We start from the raw sequence: 27,896 nt of genomic DNA, 5'->3' as shown, positions 1-27,896 counted from the left end.
GAAATCACCTAAACTCGGATGCTCTACGGGCTACATGTTTAATTTCATTCAACCTAACGACTGTACCCTACGGCAGTTGTGTTTTCCACTTCTTGCGAATCGTGCCACAATACTTCCGGTTGGCGCTCTGCCGACGACGCGATACCAGCGGTCGAACTCGTGACGTCACAAGTACACTGGCATTTAAGCATAGGTTGATCAGTCCCACAGGAAGTCGCTCCCGTGTCTTTTATATGACGTCTGCGTGTTGTGTGAAACTTTATTTCTCCAATAATTGTACGGATTTCTCCATTTGTAACATCAGATTATTTTCAACATCTGCCAGTGCTGCTGCAAAGCAGTGAGGACTAGAAACAAAGGTGCACAGAGTACACGCTAGTACTTTGGATTAAGTTTTCCGCTGAAGCAAAGAAGAGATTCGTATTCGAATGGTATTCGTTTCGCTGAGCTGTAGTAATCTAAGTGTAAGTATAATACAGAATGTGTGGTTGACGGGAACAAATCCCATTCTTTCATACGTTTTCGTTATATCCCTGAGCTGTTTATCAATTACTTCAAATTGCATTCGGTGTTGTTACTCTCCGCATTACCGCAATATATCACGAAACAGTTGTTGGCGGTTTTTTTACTCACAAGAACGAAGTCTTGAGTCGCCATTGGAATGAGAGTGAGTATTCAAAGATAAGGGGCTATAGTCAGTGTACACACAGTGTATGGAAATAGCAAACTCGTTGTGAAAGTATCGACATATTTTGTCGTCCGATTAATTCTGTTCGCTTCTTACCTTTCAAATATAAAAATTGTAATTAGTAAGGACGTTGCAATTGACAACTCTCATGTCGCGAAATCAAACTTTTTATTCAGTAATGTTTTAATTGAATCTATAATAGAATTGATGTGGAGATTGATGTATTCACATCTCTGGCATTGCTCGAATTGTATACCTTAGGGCACGATATTCAAGGGGTTGGAAACGACAAATTGTGTGTGTGTGTGTGTGTATATATATATATATATATATATATATATATATATATATATATATATATATATATATATATATATATATATATATATGTATATATATATAACTCGGTGAGTATCAATTTGCTAAGGCAGTGCTTTATACCACAGTGGCAGAGCGCAATAGTTTTGGTGGTTCTGGAACTCTTTCTTGGTTGTAACTCGGAGTTTCACGCATAGTGCGATCATCGATATATATATATATATATATATATATATATATATATATATATATATATATATATATATATATATATATATCGATGATTACAATATGCGTGAAACTCCGAGTTACAACCAAGAAAGAGTGTGTGTGTGTATATATATATATATGTATATATATATATGTATATATATATATATATATATATATATATATATATATATATATATATATATATATATATATATATATATATATATATATATATATATATATATATATATATATACGGTCGTCCTCTGCTTGTGGTAAGGCATACTTCGCTTTTCTTTTTTTATCAAAACACCACTACCTCGCACAGATATAGCAGGCGTCATTTCCAACTCGGTAACGGAACCTTCAGTAATTACAAGGGGAGGACAGGGGGTCACTTTTTTACAAATCGGCCCTCGGGGCCGGGGAAGGGCTATATTTTTGAAAATGGAAATTGGAGAGGGTCACGTTTTATTTTGACACGTTCTTTATCTACCTGTTCATTATTTTGTGATGTTGGCATGATCCCACCCGCTGCCACCGGTTGCAAATCCTACTGCTACCACATCCCACCACTGCCACCATTGTAAAGTAATGTAACAGAGATGAGCTGGTCTCAGTGTGGCGGGGTCTTACTACAGAACGACTCCCTGCCTCTAGTGGGATTCGAACCCAAAACCTCCTGACATGGGCTGTAACAACTACACCACATGGAGACTAGAGTTTAAAATGTTTTCCATTGAAATACTTGAACAGGGGAGTGTCAGGGGGATCACGTTTTAGCACAACAGACTAGGGGGAGGATCACATGTTATTCTGCGGACTGGAGTTGATTAACACCCCGACCCCCCGTGTAATTACTAAAAGCACCTTAATATATGTTGTATGTTCACGGCAGGAGTTTCTTATTTTTCACACCTATCATACCAAACTTTGCATTTCATTATCTGAAAACGGATATTTGATACGATTAGAGATATAAAGAGCATGTACGTTACCATGGTAATCGCTAAATTTTACATTATTAGTTCTAACAATCTGATATTTTTCATGCATATTTTAACAGATGAATTCGACTGTGGGGAGTTAGACAAGAAAGTAAGACTACCACTTCTGGGCTCTCCGTATCACCTTTACGCGGTATTCCCTGCTTTATTGCGGGAATAATTGCTTACTTCATATTACAGATAGGAGCGTATGAAGCATGACAGAAGGTGACAGCGGTTGAGGTTCACAGAGAGATATTCAATAATGTGTTAGTTGTTCACACTCGACAAACGGATACATATATAAAAGAATTTAATATCGCAGTTTCGATGGCAGGTCGAAAGTCAAAAAAGCGAGAGCGGGAGCCGGCGTGTTCCTGCAGTAGACTCGCACCACGTTTATTGATAACGTGGATGTTTCTATCGTTGATTACATTAGGATTCCTGGCTTGGTTTATTGTGAAACCTGCCATGCAAGACAAATCTTTCAAACAGAGTAACTGTACAGTTGCGAAAGTACAATACAGAAGCGAGTGGCAAGGCTGTCGCTGTGGACGCTACTGTTGGTCGCAATTCCCCTGCCTACAAATTTTCGTCAAATATTCTGTGAACAGCAAATATGGACATACAGGGACAGGTCTGGCGCATGAAGATGAAACAAACTTGAATACATATCCCCAGGTAAGGCGAATCAATTACATTCCTACCTATCTAATATTTGTATAGTGTAATAACTATCTGAAACCTAATACGACATGCTTAACCTTTTCGCCATTTCTATTTGATTGCTGGCAACTAAACTCTGATGATGAATTCCCGCCGTAATCCCCCTACAACTATTACAGCAACTAAAGCACTTTTTTCTAGTTCAATTTAGGAGAAACACACTCACATTTGCGAAAACCAGAAATTCACTTATTAAATGTGTTCACATGTAATGTTTTCTGTAAAAAGCGGTTCGTAGTTGAAAAGTTCAACAGTTACAACTAATAACACTTCTTTCTTGTGTAATCGTAGAATTATACTGAGTCTAACATTCACCCTTAAATGCGAGTAACGTTTTCTGTCAAACGGTTCGTGTTTGAAGAGTTTTAACACTCCATTCGCTCGTCTCACTCAAGCGTGAAATAAAAGTACATTTCCAGACTCGAATTCGTTTCAAAGGTTGCACTGTTTTTATACAAAACATGGTTGCATTCGAAGATCTTTAATTCTCACACTTTTCTTATTCATTATTAAGCGTGTGTAAATTCTGTAAAGCCAGTTAGTCTGTTAAGATTGTAAGAATCACTATCACTTCTCCCACTTCAATATTGGAAACACGGTCACATTACCCAGACCACAAATTCATTTTATTAATGTGTGTAGTCTTTTGTTATAAAATAGTTCGTATATAAAGATCTTTCAATCTAACATTTTCTTGTAGTTCAATCACTGCACTCACGTCTACTCACACTAGAATTCTGTAAAAGCCAGTTATCTGTTAAGATTGTAAGAGTTAACTATCACTTCTCCTATGTCAATCTTGGAAACACGGTCACATTACCCAGATCACAAAGCCGTCTTTGTTATAAAATAGTTCGTATATAAAGATCGTTCACTCAAACATTTTCTCCTAGTTCAATCGTGGCACTCACGTCTACTCAGACTAGAAATTGATTTATCAAATGTGTGTTAAGTTTTTTGTAAAAGCCGTTCTTATTTTGAAGAACTTTAACGCTTTCCTTCTTCAAGCTTGGAAGTACCCGTATATTTTCTACAACTGAAAGTCATTTATTCAAGACACACTAGTTGAACTGGGGTATCATTTTTTTTCGATTCGATCAGTTTATTCACTAAAATTGATAAAATACCAAAAATTAGACATTTTACATGTCAATGAGAGATCTATTTTACCTAATATGTAGTATAGTAATAAGTTGAAATCGGGGTGCTGATTTTTGGGTGCGGACTCAAAAACCAATTTGAGTGGATATATTGCACCATACTAAGTGTACTGCTGTACAAATACCCATAGATGATTCAATACTGTTCAAGGTGTGTACAATATTATGAGTAATTACGTCATTCTATCTAACAAAAGAGTCATGAAAAAAAATTGTTCCAGCTTTTAAATGGCACTAAACTTTTTTATGTAAAAACAGTTTATTTGAAGATCTTTGACATTAACAATTTCACGCATTCACCATTTAGAACCGAAACTTATCCTTCTAAAGTATTTATTTATATTTATTTATAACAGTTCATAATGGAGATCTCTAAAATCTGCGAGTTACAAGTTATTCTAGAAGTTCAATCGTGGAGATACGCTCACATTCACCGGACCATAAAACTCTCAAACAGGTCGATAGGTTGTAAAATTTACTGTAAAACAACAATTCGTATTAGAGGGCATTTAAGGGTCATTGGGGAAAAAAAGCTGTTGAATAAAATCACACGAGGGAGAAACAATCGGCGCCTCTAACCTACTAGAGATATGCCCAAACAATGATCGCTTTGCTACACATAACATGCTGAAATAGTCGCTCAGTATGAGAACGTAGAAATATCTGACAATAGGAGAATATACTAGTTGTAGAGACTACTTTTTTAATTTACATATTCATTTTACTATCTATCTATCTATCTAACTGTCTGTCTATCTATCCATCCATCTATCTATATATATCTATCTATCTAACTGTCTGTCTGTCTATCTATCTATCTATCTATCTAACTATCTATCTATATATCTATATATCTATCTATCTATATACATACATATCTGCCTATCTATCTATCTAGCTATCTATTTATCTGTCTATCTACACATATATCTACATATCTATCTATTTATATATATATATATATATCTACATATTTATCTGTCTATCTATCTATCTATCTATTTATTTATTTATTTATTCATTTATTTGTCTACATATTTAATACAATGCATCCATAAAAGGATCCTTAGGTATTGAGATGATATACACATAAATAGACATGGCTAAAACAGAACACATGAAGCAAAACAAACGACTTAGATTTGGGATAAATGAAAAGAAACTAGTCAAACATCCTATATCAAAAAAGATCCACTACACGTAAATAACTTGGGGTGTTGTATTGATGTATTGCTGAGAAGATTTGAGGGTATATTGTGTTTTTAATTAGTCAGTCATCGCAACGAGTTTCTCCAGGTATATTAAACTGACAATCAAATGCTGATGTAGTTACCCTGTACTGACCCCTGGCACGTGAACTGACAATCTCGATACAGTCAGGTTTATGTACTATTACGTTATTGAGAATTTAGTAAGCTCAGCCAAAACACTAGCAGTTTTTCTTAATAAGCTGCTTGGTTTTTTTTGTTTGGGGCTCGTGTTTTTTGGGTTTTTTTTGTGTTTTTGGGGATCAGTTTTTACAAAAATCATAATGACTTTCTCTTGATATTTCATATCCTGTAGGTAAACTTGCGTGTGTACCTGTACACTTTATGCGAGTGCGTACATGAAATCAATGGACTCCGTGGTTCCATCACCATAAAAGTTAGGCATTATAGTTCGCCTCTAGATAAAAACACTATAGTTTTTAATTAACACTAAAAGCACCGTGTTTTATTATATATGGCTGTCACTCACCCTGGATTGTGTGTGTGTGTGTGGGTGGGTGGGAGTGTAGGTGGGTGGATGGAATTTTCATACAAGTAAAATTTGACTGACAGAAATAACGTTAATATACTGCAAACTTAGAAATTTTCGCTAAAGATTTTCTTTCTCTAATTTTGCTAGAAAACATACACGCAAGCATAAGTAGTGACTACAATACCTTCTTGTACGTGAAAACAATGTACCAGTCTGGCAATTAGTAAAAAAAATATGTCTTTAAAAACAAGCCGAAGATTCTATATTGCAAATGTAGACCTCGATATAATTAATTTTGACCTACCTAGAAAGGGTAATAATGACCATGACATTGACTATCAATGTGGAGAAAAGTGCTTACTGTCTGTTTATCAAAACACCATAGACACACATTACTTTGACAGGAATTCGTATGTTGATAGGAAATGGAAAAATTGACGTATGTATTTTTCTGGTTACCTTGGTAAGGCATTTGACTTCTCACTCGTATGGATATTGATAATGGCGTTAAAATGGTTAATTAATTGGCAATGTCAAATACTAATGCAATATTAATTAATATTCGGTAAAGAAAATTGTACTATTAGAACTTTATTTACCGAATATTCTAACCGTGTTGTCTATTCATTTACTTCAGAAAATTATACTTACTTGCTGCAGAAAATTATCACCCCAAAAATATTGTAGAACCAGTCGAATCAGATTTTTTTAATCTAAATTATTAACTAAATTTTTTTCTCGGTCCCAATATAACGTTTATATCCTCCGCCATGTTATGCAAAATGCTTTCGATGAACATTTTCGCAGAAGTATTTTAATCTCAGTGTACAATCACATTTGTAAAATTGAACAGTAAAGAACACTTCATCGCTGGCAGATGGTTACAAATTGACGTTCAACAGTTTCTCTGGCGTGAATCTTTCTACACCTAATTTTGTCGGCAATTGTTGTAGTTAGGCCAAATTTTAAAAAAAAACTCGTGTTTAAGCCACCGACTCTGAACACATTTCCATGCTAAAAGGTAATATTAATTTTCTTTTAATCACATTCCAGAGAGAAATGATGTCATTTCAGCAAGCATATAACAACACAGTCTGCATAATGTGTTTTTGTCTACTTCTAATTTACTTCTTTGACCTCATCAACTGTTACGAAGGGATTGAGACCAACGAGTATCTTGTCTTTGGGTCGAAGTAATTTTTTTTTTTTAAATGAAACGTAAAATAAAATAAAATATAAATAAAATTCAGACCTACCTACCCTATTTTCTGAAGTCATGTTATCGGAAACAGACATTTCATTTAGTTTTGCTTCATGGTATACTTTATGTGTAAGCTGCCCATATTATTATTATCGTGTTCACATAAATAACAGAAACTGTCACTTTTAATAATAACAAAATAATTGTATTTCCTGTATGTATGTATTAATCGGTTTGACGTCAGGAAATTATTCTATGTTGTTTAGTGATTACAGATATTGGCTATGCTGCATTGATATAATGTCTACTGTTTGAAATTACAGTCACGAGCAAAGAGTGATATCTTATGTGAAAATTGACAGAGTAATCGGAAATTACCTGTACTTTTGACAGTTATTAATTAGATTATAATCAATGTATACCGTAATATTAATGTAATGCATAAATACATAGATACATAGACACAGATAGACATACATACATAAATACATAGATACATAGACACAGATAGACATACATACATACATACATACATACATACATACATACATACATACATACATACATACATACATATTAATAGCTAATTATACGGACTGATTTATAAGTTCCATATGCATTTCTACATACATACATACATACATACATACATACATACATACATACATACATACATACACACACACACACACACGCACGCACGCACGCACGCACGCACGCACACACACACACACACACACACACAGACATCAATATGTACACACATCAATACGTACGACTTGAGTCAAAGGCCTTGAGCTAGCAAGTCCATAATTTTAATATAAAAACGCGGAAGTACTTTATGAAGTATATCAAGCTGTATAACTATAAAGTCCTCCCTAAGGAAAGGACTTGTCATGTCATCTATATGAAGGACTGAAAATAGACTTTATGAGAATTGATTACACACTAGTTGGTTCAATGCCGTACATCGAATTAGCTAAATCAGCGTAAATGATGAACTACAACGAATCATTACTTCCATACACTTGCACCATTCCGCTACTTCATCCGTCACCATGGCAACTTAGGAGATGCAATCAAGTGAAAATTACCAGCTACAAAATAGTTTTAAGCATCGTGTATTCATAATTTTGACATTTCCTCACCATGCCTGTGGTAATTGCGCTTCTGAAAAATATTCTATCGGATCCACCCCCAGTAACCCCCACCCCCACCCCGCGCGTCGTCGTCTACAAGCTACCGTCGCGTCTCTGATAACAAAAAGTTGCATTCAGAAGCCTTTATCATGTAGATAGTAATGTGAACCTCTAACCCCCACGGGGGTGATAACAGACAAATGTATTTTACAAAGTTCTCTAAGTGCACGTGTTTAGGACCTTCGTCATGACCCTTTTATTGACAAGCAATAGCTGACACTCTCAAACGTAAATTTGTGCAATCATGTATATCTTCCTCCGGTTATGCTCTTTCCTTCACCTCGTAGATACACTATCGTTACTGTTACTTGACGAGGCCATGACAAGAAAGTGTCAAGGTAAATGTAAATTATATCCTGAAGGCATATCGGATATACTTCATTCATTGGCCACAAATCATTCCATTGATAGCGTTTCTATTCACCTCTTTGACAAAGAAAGCCTCTCGACGTTCTCTGATTACTGTCTATAAGATAATAATGTGACATTTATTAACCTTCTACGCTGTGTTTCCTATTAAAGGGATACTAAAGAACACTAAATTGTCGCCAACATACAATTGCCTGCAATCATTGCTGTGATATTACACTACTAACTATAACAACGACGAACTGACCCATATAGAAGGAATGTTAGAAATTACAGATTATGGAGAAAGTGAGGAGATTAATATAGACAAAGTAAGAACAGCTGATTTCGCTATATCGAGTTCCCAACTCGTACAGATAATAACGGGGCTTATGTTGAAAACCGAGGTTTGTGTTTTAAAACCATACACCATGGATTATAAAACATGCTTTAAGGCCCTAAAAACACAGTGTGTTTCCAATATACCGACCTACCCTAGTTTAAGCTAAACCCTAAACATTTTTACATGCAAAAAGGTAAAAATTATGACAATCTACCTATATTTACTTACCAAAGTACTAGTAACTTTGGTTACTTTTTTAAATATCAGAGAGAAACAATGTCTTTTCAGCCTATAACAGTAGTCTGTATATTGTGTTTGTCTACTTCTGAATCACCTAATTGTCTTCATTTACTTATTTTTAACAACTGCTACGGAAGTATTATCACCAACGAGTATCTTCTCTTTGGGTTAAAGTAATTAAAAAACAAACAATTTTGTTATTTTTGTCTAAGGTAGAATGCGCTACGGGGACAAATTTATTTACAATCATAGCTCTTAAAGTATATTCAAACTTTTCCGGCCCGGACTAAGGCTTATCCCTGGTCTTTTACAAAAAGAAAATCAATTTGAGGTTTCACCGTCTCGTTTTCAAGGAAATCGTAAATCAGTTTTTTTCTCATAGAGTTACATTTACACAGTATTTGGCCGCCATATTGGATTTTTAAAATGACTAAATTTTGATATTGTTTTAATCTCTACTTTTACAAATTTGTATGTTGACAGATTTTCATTGATTTTAACTGACAATAGGTTGAAGTTTTCTTGAACAAAGTACCAGCAAAGTTTTTAAGGGTTTATAAAGGAGACGTTGCCATTGCATTAGGTATTGTTAGCATTTGATAGTTGTAATGGATGGTGTGTTATATCATCAACTGTTTTTGTCATTATACAACAGTTGTTAGTTTGACCAGATATTATAGTAGCAGCTGCACAAACTTATAGATAACAAATCATTACAACCAGATAGTTCACTTTTCAAGTAAAAGCTATCAGAGTGTCTTAAAAGCCGTTCTTTTCGGGTACTGGTACCACATGTCATTTTGGTGACAGCCTGCTGTGTGCTAGCTGTCATATCGAACACGTTGATGTAGAACTACTAGAAGACTACCTTGGTTATGAATTTTAGATACGTTCAATGACATGCTGTCTTTTAGGGGTATTTTAAGAATCGTTTTTTGAGCAGATTTTTTTTTTGGATTTAAATGTAATTCTATAGGGGAAAGCTATGTAATGTGACGTCACGAAATACAGTATTGGTTATGGTTTTTAGACATCCTCAAGTATCTACTGTCGTTTAGGTTCATTCTAAAGATTTTTTTTCAGCAGACAGACATTTTCAGGCATTGAATGTCATTTCGTGGGCAGCAGATCTCTTACAACGCATTTTCTTTCAAAATATAGAAGGCGGCCTCGGTTATGGATTTCAGATAAACACGAGAATTATTGACAGGAAGCCACTTAAAGATAGCTGAAACTACCGATCAAAGTCGGTTGCAGAGTTTCTCAATCGCTGCAGGCATTTATCGGTCAGCGAATTATGTATGTCCTAAAAATAAGAAGTGTCAACCGCTAATGGCGGGAAACTGAGAATGTAGCTGTCTGTGATCGAAATGTTTGATAGTGTTCACTTACAACATTTCGCACTAATCAATTGACACTGCATCACCAGCTTTTATGCGTCATACAGATAACGAAATTGACGACCAATCGTAGAAATACTACTACAGAAAGCACGCTATATGTAAACTAAAGATAGACACATTCTAATTTGTTTTTGCAATAGCTTGATAATGCTATGGTTGTTAATGTAGTCTACACTCATGATAGCTTGGCGTCTCTGATAGCAAACATTCATCCATGGTGACACTTTCAACCTCATTCAGTGTTTACACCATATTCTTTACATGATGACTATTATATACGTATTGTCTTCTTATGAGGGCACTAGTAGTCGTTTCTTACCCCTAGGGCTGGTATGCAGTCACTATTTCTTGAGGTTGAAAGCTGATGGAAATAGTTGCTACAAAACAGCGTCCAAATAAGACTAGGTAATTCTTGGTTTTAGAACACATGACAGCCATATATTCCTTCTATAGTCAAAACCAGTCACCAGTTGGACTCCCACACTACATAAATAGTACCCTAGGTAAAATAGAAAACACATAGTGCCCGCTCTATACAAATAGGGTAATTATGGATCACTAGTTCACGCCATGTGATACAATTTAAGCCTATCATTGAAGACTGTATGAAAACTATATGAGCTATAAATCCTACATTACTTTGCCTATGACTTGAATTCCTTAGTAGTGTGTATATCGTCCATCAGCAAGCATATTTGTAAACCCAGGGCTGGATCTTTTCAAACGCCATGACACAGTGCCTGTAGACCTTTTTTAAAAATAAAAATCTTGATGCGTAAGACAGCCAACCCTTGCCACAGTTATCTTCGATCAAAGTGTTTTGAACTGTTAAGAGAATAGTGAGGGCTTAAGTTGCAATTGTGTTCTTAGAAATCCTCGTGCAAAATTTTGGAGTGATAGCACTAGGTAGATCGTATTACACAGTGGGATGACAGTGTTCGCCTGTTTAACAAGACTATTTAGCCTAGCCTCACCACCCTCAGTCTCCCAAGTACAAGAAAATTATATAGGAAAGGTTCAACAGTTACTACCCTTAACCAAATACAGTTTGTATTTATGAGAACGTTTATTGGTACAAAATAGCTTTCACAGTTGTAAGAAACGTAAACTTACGTGACATTCATACATAATTATCAGCTAACTAACGGTGCATGGAGTATGTACCGTATATAAAATACGGTTACGTTTTAAAGACCGGCGGTTATAAGTCGTGTCCAAGAGTCGTTGTAACGCATATACACTTTTGCCGGTTCATGTTCCGTGAAGACATACACCCCATTCTGAGCCATCATCATCACGCCGTTCAAAGTGAGCGATACCATTATGGGTAATTATCATAGAGAACGCTTGCACGGTAATGGAAAGAGACGTGAAGCAACAAGGCGAATTGTCCGCCAATGAAACTACCTAATGACAGAAGATGAAGTCCGACACGGGTGCACTGCGGTATTCTCTGGAGGAGTCTTGTAGAGAACAACCTGCACACACACACACACACACACAGCAGCAACAAACATTGAAAGAATACTTTCGAGGTCAAAGGTCACGATGATCAATTTACAGTACGTGATATAATGATGTTGTACGACACGAATATTGTAGCTGCCGAATTACTCCAGCTATATAGCAGTAGACTACATAAAGCAGATAATCTATTACTGGGTCGTATTAAAACGTTTTTTGTGTAGTGAAAGTTCTGGTGCAAGTACAAAAATAGCTGCTACGCCCGACTCGTTCAACAAAATATTGTGTAAATTAGGTTTTCAAATTATTATGTTTGCAAGGTTGGACTCTTAGGGGTGACATCAAAGATCGATATAGGATGAAAAGTGTGTTGCCTCAGACCCCACCCATCGACCCATTCACCCACTCACCACTTTTCAAGCTAATCTGCTTTGATTTTTTTCGGACTTCATTCACATCTGCTGCTACTGTTGTTGTTGTTGTTGTTGTTGTTGTTGTTGTTGTTGTTGTTGTTGTTGTCGTCGTCCTCGTCCTCCTTGTCGTCCTCGTCGTCCTCGTCGCTGTTTTGTTACTGTTGTCGTTGTTGGTGGTAGTGGTGCTGATGGTGCTGCTGGTGGTCAATGTGTTGGTGGTATGGCTGAGTGGTAGTGCAGGTGCTGGTATTAGTGGTCTTCCTTTCATGAAGACTTTATCGAAACCATGGTAACAGTTTCGTGGCTATAAAAAAGCGTTGTTTCATTATACCACCTGACACATCGCCTGTCTATTCATTCGAGATTTAATGCTTACATCAAGCATGCCAATATGCTGTTTTGATTTGTTGTCGCTTTGTGTTCTGAGCCATGTATATTGCTAACACTTTCATCATCTATGAATCGAGTTTGATCCACTCACCCGGATATTCTTCACGCACGATATGCTTGTGTATTTTAATCAACGCTGAATACGTGTCGGGGTGTCAGGAGGACTTTTTATTATAGCATATTCCTTGAACTCTCTGAAGTTACAAATCGATTCATTCATCGAACAGATAGTACAGTGCGGGGTTGACCTTGTCATGGCTTTGATTCGAGGATAAAAAATTGATTATTTATGAAGAACTCAATATGTGCTAGTAACGTAGGGTAAATGTATGGATGAATGGATGGATGGATGGATGGATGGATGGATGGATGGATAAATAGTCAGACAGACGGACGGACGGACGGACGGACGGACGGACGGACGGACGGACAGACAGACAGACAGACAGACAGACGGACGGACGGACGGACGGACGGACGGACGGACGGACGGACGGACGGACAGACAGACAGACAGACAGACAAACAGACAGACAGACAGACAGACAGACAGACAGACAGACAGACAGACAGACAGACAGACAGGTAGGTAGGTAGGTAGGTAGGCTACCTAGGTAGGTAGGTAGGTAGGTAGGTAGGTAGATGGATGGATGGATGGATAGATGGATATATATATATATATATATATATATATAGATAGATAGATAGATAGATAGATAGATAGATAGATAGATAGATAGATAGATAGATAGATAGATAGATAGATAGATAGATAGATACATCGTGCCAGGTATTCAGACATATCCGATCTTTGTGGGGACAATTATTGCCACCACCTAATCATACTTCGGTACTTTGCTGGCGCCAACAACAGATAGTGTACAATCCATTAGATCAGCTCAGCTTACTCATTTAAGGATGTGCAAATTATACGAAGTAGACAGATGTTGCCAGGAGTTAATGGATTGTGAGAAATTCGTCCTAAGACAGGAGTAATGTTTATCAGTTTCAAAAGTTTTAAGGGCTTTGAAAATATCATTGAATCTTCACTAAGAGGAGAATGTGATGGATGGATGGATGGATGGATTGTCATTCTATTTATGAAGGATGTTAGAGTTTCTATGTTGTGCTAATTAGGTTCTTAGAATCTCTGATACAGTGAGCAAGCTCTTGTGTTGTCATCAATTCTCTGCAAAAATGAGCAGAACGAATACGACTGCAAAACTTCAGATGATGCTGTCCACAAGAAAAATACTAAAATTACCGACGTTAATACCGTTTTTTAGCGGTAAAGGTTAGATCGAACAAGTCATTTACAAAGCGCCATTATCCAATACTTAGTAAAGTTAACAGTCGCTATATAGATATATGTTGAAAGCTTGGCTGAAAAGATATATTTTCAGTTTGTCAATAAATGCAGAAGCTATGGCTGTGGCACGGTGTTCCAGGGACGAGGTGCTGCACACGAAAATGCTCGTCCGCCAAATGGAGATATTTGTCCGAGGAATACAGTCTGCTGGGATTCTACATTGCCTGATTAATGTCATTAGCCGTTTAATGTGTACAGGAGTTTAAAGTCGATCCTATATTGTGCTGGTAACTTGTGAAGTTTCTTTTAGAATTGGTGTGATAGATAACAATGTATATAAGACACTTGTCACTTGTAAAGAATAGCTGCTACAGTGAGCAGGATTGATGAGACATAGTCACTGGTGAGGAAAATCATGGTTTGCCATCGACAGCTGCAATGAACATGAACAGGCTGTTGATGGTTTATCATTGAATCCTTGCTACAATGAGCAGGCAGGTGTCACTGACGCTTGTTCTGAACAAAATAGCATAATTTATTGACCTGATATGACCAACCGTAGTAACTCAAAAAGACTAACCATACACCGCGCCAATTACGCTATTTGCAATTACAGAGCTTACAAAGAGACGTTACTTACAATTGTATTTAGTGCAAGATTTAGATGAGAAAGTATGGTACTGTAATCATATATATATATATATACTGGAACCCCATTACATTTTGTTCGCCTTGTTCGTCTTTTATCAACAACTCCATGTAATGACCAACGGTTGTACATAGTTTAAGTATATGTGCATGTGTCTGAATTAGTTCAGTCTTCTACATGTCATACGTAGTCATTTGTCTCGGTTTAATCAAAGGTTCCTTTCCAATATCGTAAGTAATGCCTTCACTACGTAAAAGGTTTGACCTCCTCTGTTTATCCATGTAATGGTGACAGATGTGCGTAGCTGGAGAAACTGATGAACGAATTTTACCACGTAAACGAAAGAAGGGTAATCTGGGCAGGAACAGTTGCATGCTGGTTGCGCTTTTTATATCGTTCATTTTCGCGATCAAATTTAGCAATTTTGTGCTACTTATAACGGGTTATTTCTTAGTATCATGTTATATTTGTTACAAAATAGACGAACGATAACGATTGGGCTGGACTCGCCATTAGAAACAGCCATGTCCATTCTTGGCTAAACACCGATGGGTAGTGTTATAAAAGATTACGCTTTGGAAGCATATGTGTATAAATTGCCCTGGCGCACCGCTTTACAAGCGAGTAATCAACCAGGCTCCACAACTTTTAAAGTTATTTATTTGTTTCATTTGAAATAAATCTTAAACGGGAACAGTAAGTAGAATTTTTTAGCTAATCATATAAACAAACAAATAACAGTGTGCTCGTTTCTTGTAATGATACCAACAACAGAGCCACCCGTATTAGGCTCACGTGACTGAACTCATCATTAAGCAATTTTAGTCGGAAATGAAGTTATAATTGTAGTGATGTACGATAAGAAAGAGCTCAGGTGTTCTTGGTTAGATTTTGTATTTATTCAAGGAAAGACTGCATCGTCTGCAATCAGTCAGGAGAGATTGTGTGTACGGTTTTCCCTTACTCTATTTCCTCTGGCAATAAAAAGATAGAAATATATTATTAACTGCGGTAAAGTAAATTAATAACAGTAATATGATTGAAGAGAAGTATTAAATGCAAGATGTGCATTCATATGTATGTGTTATTGATTAGAAAAGGTTCGTTTTACTCCGTCAATTGATAATGCAAGACTATGATGGCACCAATCTTGTCTGGCCAAATTCAATAAATAACGAATTTTGATTGTTTGAAGCGTCTTTCCAATCCCTGAGCCTCAGAATTGTCGGGACTTCTCGTAAATGATATACCGTCTTTTACTAATGAATAACCCCTGTCACACACACACACACACACACACACACACACACACACACACAATCTCTCCCTCTCTCTCCCTCCCTCCCTCCCTCCCTCCCTCCCTCCCTCTCTCTCTCTCTCTCTCTCTCTCTCTCTCTCTCTCTCTCTCTCTCTCTCTCTCTCTCTCTCTCTCTCTCTCTCTCTCTCTCTCTCTCTCTCTCTCTCTCTCTCTCTCTCTCTCTCTCTCTCTCTCTCTCTCTCTCTCTCTCTCTCGTTACTAGTAGACTCGACTGGTTAAAGACAACTGGAGACAGTCTGAGTGCGTAGGTCTGTATTAAAACCAAACCCCGTGGCTTTCAGAAAACCATAATTTGAGAAGTTACGTTGGTGAATATGTTGTTTTGATGAATTCTCACGTAATATGTTTCCTTTATAAGAATCTGTACATCCGACCATACATCTCTCACCTACCTCCCTTACTCCTCATTTCCTCATTTGCCCTTCAACTCTACCACTGGCTACAGTATCCCTCCTCCTCCCTCCCTCCCTCTCTGTCCGTCCGCCCGCCGCCCCCTCTCTCTCCCTCCCTCCCTCCCTCCCTCCCCCTCTCTCTCTCTATCTTATTAACATTGCTATTTATGTCATCTTGCTCGACAAAAATCCTGCCTACATTGTTACATCATCTTTGCAGGAGCAAGCTGTAATAGGTACTCCCCACCATTAAAAGGGTTAAAATGTAGCAAATGTACTTGATTTTTGTCGCGCCAGGAGGTAAAATGTAGCAATATTAGCAAGAATTTTATCGAGCGAAAAGATGTTGTGTTTCAGGCGAACTGGCTTTTGTTGTAATATACTTGATCCGTTGTCCTCATTAAAGGAAAGATATTTTTGCGACGTTAAAATGTCTGTTAGTAAGAGTTGTCGTGCTGTTATGAATGCAAGCGTGTGGTGTCAATTTTATTAATATACATATATATAATTTGAGACACAAATGATTGTCATGTTGATTATAATTAAAATTGACGCCCGCAGATAAATAAAATATTCATGTCGCCTCCATGATACATTCTGTGGTCTGATAAAACACATAACAGGCATAGCAACATTCATAAATACGACCTCTCCCTCGAGACGTCATCTGAAATGACCCCTGTGTCAGATAAATAAAAAATAGTTCGCAAGATATGCTGAATATCATGTCAGAACCGAAAAGGTTGTGACCGCGGAGTCTGTTGAAGGCTCCATGATAATGTAGGAGGTCTGAATTAGATCTGTCAATGACTCGTGTCTGAGGTAAAGCTTTGCGGCAAATGCAACATAACCCGTTACCGTGGTAACTATGACCCCGGGCTAATACGTGAAAAAAAAATCGTAGGAGGCAGGAGAATGCTTCAATAATTGTGTTTGAAATCTCAAGTGAAAAGCCATTTGTTGCTAACACGAAGGGACATGTCCATAGACTTAGATTCTACATTCTGCGTTCAGTGTAGTCGAGCGCTTAATCGCCTATGCAAAATTGATTAAAGCCTGAAGAAGAAAGACTAGCCATGCTCACTCAATATACTTGTATTTCATCAAAACAATCTTAAATAAGAGCTACTTATTATTCTAGGTCTTTAGGTACGTACTCGACGAATCTAATTATCAAAATATACTTACAGGTAAATAACCTAACTTCAGACATCATATTTTAAGATAATGATTGAACAAAATCTACGTTAGGCGTAAAACAAAATTATGTGGTTCCGATTACATTCAATTTTAAAACAGGTGGGGTAGGTAGATTTTTTATTTTATTTTATTATATATTTTTTCATGTGTGAGTGTCTAGTTCAGGTTTTTCATTGCTTTCCAAATGGTCTCTGGGTTGTTTAGTTCTTCCTATCAGGTGTACAGCCATTACAGATTGGAAGAATAGTTTTATATTGTCTTTTTAAGTTGATGTCAGTTTTCGCACCCACTATTTCTTGCGAGACTTCACGATTTTCGCGATATTATTATTATTTGTCTCGAATACGTAAAGAAAAGTTTAGGGTCGGCGTGAAAAACTAGATGGGGTCAGGTAACTGGAGCCAAGAACTTTTCTTATTTGGCCTTATTATACATCGATTTTTTTTTTTTTTTTAAAAACCCGCAATTCTTACATCATAATGGTATCGAGACACAAAAGGTAGCAATTCTTCCTTTTTTTCTTTATATGTTATTAATATACTATTTATATCGAATTGTGATTTTAAGTAGTCTAGTTCCTATACAGTATCGTTACGATTTATACCTTCATTGACAGTCTAGTCAAAGACGTTACTCTAGAAATCCTGAGATGCATGAGATGTCGTTAACAACATGTCGTTTTTAATCAAATTCTAACCAATAACACAGTCCATCATAAAGTTAATGTTTAATGGGGCATTTAGGTAATGTCCAAATATGGCATATTTGTCAGCTTAGGATGCTATTTATACACTGTTTACGTCACTATACCAGCTGGGGTTCACTGATTGGATGAACAACTTTCTGTGCTGATTGAGGAACTTTGACCAGACTGTGGTTAAACCACAGTTGGCATCCAGTAGTTTTAATTGAGTATTATATCATCCTAGATAGTTGTTTTATGCAGTTCTTCCGATCCAGAAATCACTGACAATATATAAGTTCTCCTATAAATTCCGTCATCTAATCTTCCATAGTGTTTTATGCAGTTCCTCAACAGTCCTGATACTAAGGACAATGTCTAGATCCACCTATAAATTACCTTATTGGATTGTCAGTGTAGTTTGCCTGATTGTATTCTACAGACCTCCTACTTAGTCAGACTGTATATAAATCTAATTGTTCAGCCCTAGCAGGCTTCTCAGTTATCAGTTTTTTAGACGAGATATTATATATCGTGATACGATTCGTCGTATTATACAGTCTACTCTTTAATAATAGCGATATCATTACAACTGTTTTATCAGTTGAATTTATTTTTAATAGTAAATTTTCATATAAAACACAATTTATACAGAAAAATGAATAGATTTGAACTACATATCTTTAATATATTACTTTAATAGCACTCAAAATCAAAATCAAATGACTGCATGTACTTCCATTGAGTCGCTTATAATGGCTAATAAGATTGTGGCTTCATTTCAGGATAGATGAACTATGATAGCTCGTTCTTAAAAACCCATTCCCACATGACTGGCCTCCAGTTACAATACCGATTTACCACAGTTATCTAAATCAGTTTACTCATTGCCAATGGTATTTTGGCATTCCAGCAATTCATAAGTGATAATATTACACGCGTTATACATGATACTATTTGATGTTGTAGAGAGGTTGAGTACCGGAGAGGAGTGGGGGGATGGGTGGTGGTTAACAGTGGCCAACTCTGATAAGGGCGTGCAGCCAATGGTGCCAACCCCACACCCCATAGTTTAGACCAATTTTGACAAAACAAATCACTACCCAATTTTAGGCCATTCAAGCTTTCGTAATTCTAACAGGAAGCATTTCAGGGGGTGCCCAGTCGGATATTTAATAACCCAATGTAAAAATGTCAACCAGACATTTAGCGTAGGGTAAAAAAAAGCTAAGAATAGATATAATGTCTCCTTCCGGGACCCCCTGTTAGACCAGACAAAAACGAAAATAGTGTATATAGTGGACACTATTTTGGACATTTCTGCTTGCAATACAAGACCCAAAGGGCTAACAAACACATCCTACAGTGTGGCTCATATACGTACAACCAATTAACTCGAGTACCCCTCAGCTCAGTTTAGGTTGAGTACTTTTTACTCCCATTCTTTTCACAAAAGTAAAATAAACAGCAGACTACTCCAACAAATGCTGTATACCGTATCTACAACTCTAGGGACAACTTGAAGATTATTCAAGGCCATATGATCAGCTGTTATATATCGCTATAACCTACTAAGGTTAAAGGTTAAATGCGATAAGGATTTAACTACACATGACGTAAAATGTTATTGGCAATGTATGGTATGTGTCTAGAATGTATGATATGTGTCTTAGTGAAGTATTATCAAGCCACAACTTTGACCTTGTAAGGATAATATGATGGAGGTCATGGGAGATGTCGAAGGTCATACGTTTTAAATAAACGATCAAAAAGATACATTTCTTTGTATACTCATGATACATTATGCTGATTTAGCAATACCCCAACCACTGGTTATTCGATAGCGTGACATTTTACTGGTATTGTTCTGTGTATGCATCGATAGTTAATGCAATTATGTCATTTAAAGTTTGAATAGATCTTAATGAATTTGCTGTCAAATTACCGAATGGGAAATGTTAAAGTCAGGTGATCATAAGTGCTTGCTTACGCTTGAATTTGAATTGTACAAAATTATTTCAGTATTGATACAACCAACTGTGCGTGCGAAGGACACTTTGAGACGCTGAAATGACTAATACTGGCAACTCACATGCTAGATTTCGAACCTTGCAAAAAAATAAAATAAAATAAAAAATGTTTATTTTTTCAACTAACAATTTTGAAATATCAAATGTGAATGTGAAGTGAGTGCTGATTATCAACATATATCCCCAAACGAGTCAGTCAAATATCACGTCCCGTTTCCGTTAAATGGAAGATCATGATATCAAACGTTCCTTACTAATGACAACGTCGAAATTCCAACATACCCTACGGAACACTCCCAAACACCAACACTCCCATACAAGATAAATAAAACCAAAGAATGTACACACAGTTGATAAGACTCATTCCAATATTAATATCATTCTGAGTTTAAAATCGTAAAATCCGGTGGGATACAACCTACTGAGCGTGCAAAGGTCTCATTTAGACGCTGAAACGACTAGTATTGTATTAGCAACTCACATGCTACATTTTCGAACTTTACAAAAAGCCTAATTAAAATTGAAAAATATGTATTTTTTCAATTAGCAATTTTTAAATATCAAATGTGAACGTAAAGGGAGTGCTGATAATTAAAATGTATCCCTAGACGAACCAGTCAAATATCACGTCCCTATTCGACTGAACTTTAAGGTGATTTAATTTTCTTGTGATATATGCAAATACTAGAGATCAATTACCATCAAGAACGGGGGATATAAAGCTTACGACCATGTACGCAGTTTCACATGCTACTGTCAAATACGTTTGCCCCGATCACCTACAGTGCAACATTATACACAGGAAGGCAGACATATATTCTCACGCAAAGCTTTTCGTATATATTGCTCAAGCTCCTTGTAATTACAAATAAACACTTGCAATGTGAAGCCATCGGATCGGTTAAAGCTTACTGTGGGAGATTGACGTAGAATCTACATGTATATCAGCCAATGTAAAGTAGAACTGTACATGTGCCAGTATTTTTTTGGGCAGTTGGACAAATTTATACACATTCATCCTAGTTTCACAATGCTGTACCCTAATGTAACATGACCGATGGATATCAAATCGCTATCAGTAGTGTACAAATTATAGTAGTCGTCAAAACAATGTAGTATCCCTTTCTACAATATTAAGATGGTTTGCGAAGACCGAACTACCATTCCCTAGTGAATATTACTAGTATATAACTATTGCGTGGTCGCGAGTGTTGTAGGTGTCCATTAGTGCACAAAGACTATATCTTATTATCTATCTATCTATCTATCTATCTATCTATCTATCTATCTATCTATCTATCTATCTAATCTATCTGTCTATCTATCTGTCTGTCTATCTATCTATCTATCTATCTATCTATCTATCTATCTATCTATCTACCTATATCTATATATCCATCCATCCATCCATCTATCTATCCATATATCTATCTATCTATCGACCTACCTACCTATCCATCTATCTACCTATCTATATCTATCTATTTATCCATCCATCTATCTATATATCTATATATCTATCTCACCATCCATCTATCTATCTATCCATCTATCTATTTTTCTGTGTATCTTCTGTTTATTTATTTATTTATTTATTTATTTACTTATTTATTTATTTATTTATTTATTTATTTATTTATTTATTTATTTATTTGCATCTGAAAAAAAAACCGCATCGACACAAGTATTAACAAATTAGTTGACAGGTGCTCACTACATCTACTCCATTGTAATTGTTTTTCCACTTGGCTGCATTTCGTCGGTTTAAGTGTATTTAGTTCACGTCAGACGTGAGTATTTTGATTAAAAAAAAACTATTTTCAAAATAAAACATCTGGTGCGAATAAAAAGAAGAGATATGAAGCCCCGAGGTTATAAATACTGAGTTGGTCATTGTAACGTACTATAGGGTGAAAAATGGTAAAGGGGTGCGAATCAAAGGGGAAAAAAAGATTTTACGATTATGATTATATCCTTTTTATGCTTTTTCAGTCATGTGTAAAATGCTGTGAAATTTTCCAGAAACTCAGTGGCGAGTACTTCTTATCACGTCAACGTGGATAAAAACAACTATGTTTTTTGACTATGTGCAATGCCTCTAAGTAGCAGATCAAACCTGTTTGTAGAACCTCACCCAAAGGTAATCATAGCTGCAGTAAAATAAATAGAAAAATAAATAAATGAAATTTAATCAATAAATACATTATTTGTTCAATTAATTAACAATTTTGTGAATGGGTTAGTTTATTTTAAAGTCTTACTGATACCATACATTAGTTTAATAAATTATAAAACTCAGGTAAATTATTTTGTGCAAATGTCCATCGTGGAGATTGTTGATTACAGAAGGTACTTACCACAAAATAAAGATCAGTAATATCAAGGTACATTGTCTTCTTCCAAAAATAAACAACCAATGCCAATATAAATATATAAATAATATATAAATATATAAATAAATAAATATAAATATATGACAATATAAATCTTTAACACTTTTCGCTTATGGAATATTTCCCATACTAATATAACTGCTTATATTTTATATATTGTATATCACTGTATAAAATATTGAAACATATATACTAAGCAGAACTTAAGCAAAACTACTGAATGCATGTGCTTGCCTGTGTGCGTATATGAACATGGAATGATTACTATGCAGTTCAAGCCATGGATATGTATACATACATACATACATACATACATGCATACATAAATACATACATACATACATACATACATACATACATACATACATTAAAAGTAACGATGACAGTAAACAAATGTCACTCACTGTACAAAGACACACTTGTCATTTAATTTCTCTGTAACATCGCGTGACTGTCTGTCAATGACGTCACACACACCATTACATGTTTGATCATACTATCACCGCTGTACAACACAAGGAAGATACCAGTGACCAGTCATTTTATTGTTAGGAAGAAAGTCTGATGTAAATCTGTCGACAAATGCAGCATTTGAAATCCAGAGCAACTGGATCTACAGAAATTGACTCGCCAACATTTATGGTGGAACACAATACCTGATGATCAGGGCGGCATGCTGGGTGGTAATCATAATAGTCATAAATAAATATAAAAAAATGAAACAGATGTCTAAAAAAATAGCTCGTCGTTAAAATTTTAATCATTTTTATGATATTCCGAATCATTAAAAACAATGGCTTGACCTGAATACTAACCATTCCGTCTTCATAGTCAAATGATGACGACACACATGTCATGTGGTTGTACATTCAAACCTAAATACATTATTAATGACTCGTCTGTGTTCTGACATATTGGATCGACCTCAAATATCAAGGATGCGTTCTGCTTCTCTGCCTTTTCGATTGTGTGTTCTTCAGTAATCTAACCGGTTAAAACATACATACATACATACATACATACATACATACATACGTACGTACGTACGTACGTACATACGTACATACATACATACATACATACATACATACACACTAACACACACACTAACACACACACATACATACATACATACATACATACATACATACATACATACATACATACATACGTACGTACGTACGTACGTCCATCCATCCATCCATCCATCCATCCATCCATACATACATACATACATACATACATGTGAGTGGGTATGTGTCCATATAGCGTATCTTTGTGTGTGTGTGTGTGGCAGATGTTTTTGTTTGTTTGTTTGTGTTTGTTTGTTTGTTTGTTTGTTTGTTTGTTTGTTTGTTTGTTTGTTTGTTTGAAACAAGCATTTGTGGACAACCTAAATAAAAACACACAAAATAGCTACTGGTACATTCACCTTTATGTAATTCGAATCGGTAAAGATAACAAGTGTCAAGTCCTGAAGAATGCTACATGAAAAGCCAGATATTTTAAGATCTCTTCAAAGATGAGAGTACAAAACACTGAACACTAGTACTCTAGGCACTCGTATGGTGCGGTATGAAAATATCATAATTTCGTGATTTTCCACATGGTCGGATTTTCGAATTTCCGTCGATCACCGCCCAGACGCCCATATCGCGGAAGTGGTTATTACGTTGTCGACAATGATAAGTAGCTTGCCATTTTCGTTTATTTCCAATCGGTCTCCTCCGAGTAAGAGCGTAGTAATAATGTAACAATAATAATGATAATGTAACATAATTATAACGCATGTTTTTCTTGGTTTTGTTTCATTATAAATTGAGCCTCACTTCTTAATTTTAGTCGACGTCTTCGAACAGGGATTATTTTCATTAGTTTTCAGGATGACAGTGCAATGCTTTGACTATTCCCGTGCGAATCACCAATTTTATGGATATCTGGTGGGCAGTTTGAATTATTACCTTTTTAGCTCATTTTCATAATCTAAAATACACATGTGGGGTACAGATTACTTGAAAACTTTAGTAGCATGCACTTTACAACACCCTTGATCAACTTTCAGTAACTCATAAAAAGTGAAATGTAATTAATTTTTAATGCAGGGACATTTCATGTATGATACCCTGGAAAAAATATTCAAAAATACACAATAAATTGAGAACTGTATTGTAGAGTTGTGTCAATATGAGTAACGGAGGTCTCGTTCAGAAAAGTGGCAGTTTAATGTCCTAGACTAACTGATACACAGAAAACGTGGAATATTTCGTGAAGATAAAGTGTACACAACCACACCTAAAACCTGTATATATGAGATCTCATTTATGGTACACAATGTCGTATCTGTATATATAGATATGGACTGACAAAACAAATATTGTATTACATACTAATATTTTATGAAGTCCTTGCTATCAAAGTAAAAGTGTTTCATATCATGTTGTTGAAAATGTTACAGATTTTAAATTGAAACGGCAAAGCGTTTAAGAATTATCATACATTGTAACTGCACGTTGGTCCCCTTTTCTTCATACTGTAAACTTTCTTAACCGCGTGGACAGCATGCAAATCCATTGATACCTCTGCGTTGAATTAACGAATTCTCTTAGCAACCTCGAACTCTATCCCAACAGATCCCCATTTGGGTTTACTGGGGCACAAGTGTGATTCAAATATTACCCAGGAAGACTTGAACCAGCAACTTCCAGATTCCACATTTTGAATACTATCACTGCCATTACCTTGCCATATATTTATATGATAATTATGTAGTCATTATTAAAAGAATTAGGTGGTATTTTCTCGCTACTGAAACAGTAGGAATTTATGCGAGAAACGACACATAACTTCACAAACATATCGTCGCCCTTCAGGTGTTTTGATATTAACACAAAGACGAGGGTAATTTAACTGCTGTATATCGTCTTTAATTTCAAGTACTAACAGACTAAAACTACCTTATATCATAGTGATATGACATATTCCGCCAATCAACACACCATATGGAGCATGTCCCAGTTTAATGACTAACTACTGTGGTTTTATTTCCAAATGAATCCATGCCTGGTGGAATTCACGCTAATTTCAGTTTGATGATTTGGTCGTAAATAAAAAAAAAGTAGATTGCATACTTCCTTGATAAACACAGAGTATAAAACCAGCCTGGAGGATTGCTTATCCATGAGTGAGTGAGTTGATACTGTGTGTTACTATGACAATACATTACTGGCGACCTAATCATTGGTATACAATGTTAATAGTAGTACGTGTATTGACAGAGTACATCTGTTCTCTCTATGCATTTGCCTAATATATATATATATATATATATATATATATATATATATATATATATATATATATATATATATATATATATGTATATATTATATATAGTAAATAGTATCAAACTCGTAGAATAGAGTGCTCGATGCTTGGGTAAGCAGGGCGGGAATAATCAACAAAAAATCTGAACTCATCTCAAAGTGCCGACACGAAAACAAGTTCTACATAGCGAACTTCAAAAGCAACATCACCTGACAAATCTGAGGACCCCTTGTATGCATAGAAACAATACACAATTAACTGCCAATAAATTCTTTCACACCTTACACATATAAATACAGTAACACAACGAGTAGCTGACAGTTGTCTGATGAACGCATTGAGCGTGAAACTCGGAGTTACAACTTAGCACCTCAAGTTCCAACCAACTCACTTTGATTATATATTATATATATACATGCATGCATACATACATACATACATACATACATACATACATACATACATACATACATACATACATACATACATACATACATACATACTTGAAATACAGTAAGTAGACTTGTACCCAAATGTTAGAGAATTTCAATGAGTTTTACGGAATAAGTTTGGCGGACGGGTTCTTAGATTCTGAGCGAATTAATCTTAATTGCTCCTTCCTGTCATTATTTGCATTTTTCTTTAATCTAGATGTAGACAATCGGCTCTCTTTTCAACTATTTATATATGTCCCACGACGAGCCACAATAGCAGGTGATAAAACAACAGGAAATGACTAGTGAAATTTTTACATATCATTGTAATTGATATTTTGATAGTCAGCTCTGCATTTTAGATAATCATTTGTAACTCTCGCTACTATTGTACGTCTACATACAAATCTAAACCAATAACCTGAGAAAAAAATGGCGATGCCAACATTTTTCTTCTTCTAATATTGACTCTTCCCATCATTTGCCTCGACTAATAATCTAAGTAACATTGGAGCATTTTCTTTGCTTGCTATGTTCTTATCTTAGCATATTGTTATTCTGTGAGTGACAAGGACACTGCAATGTAGAAATATTCATTAAAGTATCCATTGTTACATTATGAATGATGTAGCGACGATCAGCAAAGATAATGGTAACTAAAGCAGAGAAAATGTAGCAATGGTGGTTTGATTTGTTGGTGAGTCCGACGATAAAATATAGCAATAATTCGATATTTGTCTTGACAGATAACTTTCTGTTTTAACTTTACGTGTACTGCTAAATGTCAACAAAAGAGTCAAATGTCGTTCTGTTTCTAGTTTTACTTGTTATGCACTAACACACTGTTCGTAACAATTGTATTTTACAGTGTACCTATGACGTATGCTCGGGAATGGAATACAACAACGAAGACTTAGTCAGTAAATTCGCCACCCAATATGGCGCCAAAGGCAAGATTTTCCCGTGTTACTACAACCCAGACCAACCAGACATAGTCCTCATCAAAGAACTGTTTAACAATAAGGCCATTCTACATGCGATACTGTGGCCTCTCTTATCTCTTTTTCTCAGCATTGTAGTGGCGATTGTTGTTTATAAGAAATATTACAAGAAGAAGAAGGCAAACGTTAAAGCAAGTAACAATGCCACTTATAAACGATTCTCTGACCCTGTACCTTTGTAGATAGGCTCAGAAACAGAGCTTTAGTAGACAGAAGCTAACCTTTAATGGACGATAAGAGAAGGTGTTTGATCGCCTGGGTTAGGTGTACATCATTGGTGAACAATGTTGGCCAAAGTAATAAGTGTATCAAATACACAACGAATGCTGCTG

At 35.8% G+C, this 27,896-nt stretch overlaps 1 protein-coding gene across 1 annotated transcript; it reads left to right on the top strand.

Moving 5' to 3' along the window:
- Positions 1–207: 207 nt before the first annotated feature.
- Positions 208–27,896, top strand: LOC144441423 (calcium-activated potassium channel subunit beta-4-like). Its single transcript, XM_078130995.1, has 3 exons — positions 208–464; positions 2,286–2,886; positions 27,432–27,896. Exons 2-3 carry the CDS (start codon positions 2,536–2,538, stop codon positions 27,744–27,746), a joined length of 666 nt encoding a protein of 221 aa, XP_077987121.1. The 5' UTR covers positions 208–464; positions 2,286–2,535; the 3' UTR covers positions 27,747–27,896.

This window comes from Glandiceps talaboti, chromosome 10 (genome assembly GCF_964340395.1).
Source record: "Glandiceps talaboti chromosome 10, keGlaTala1.1, whole genome shotgun sequence".
In the NCBI taxonomy this organism is placed as follows: domain Eukaryota; kingdom Metazoa; phylum Hemichordata; class Enteropneusta; family Spengelidae; genus Glandiceps; species Glandiceps talaboti.
This window is presented reverse-complemented; position numbering and strand designations above follow the sequence as displayed.

Bases quoted from the DNA above. Each gene is read 5' to 3' on its own strand.
- LOC144441423 (XM_078130995.1), top strand. From the start codon at position 2,536: ATGGCAGGTCGAAAGTCAAAAAAGCGAGAGCGGGAGCCGGCGTGTTCC. The intron at 2,887-27,431 runs GTAAGGCGAATC...TGTATTTTACAG, and splicing joins ACTTGAATACATATCCCCAG to TGTACCTATGACGTATGCTC.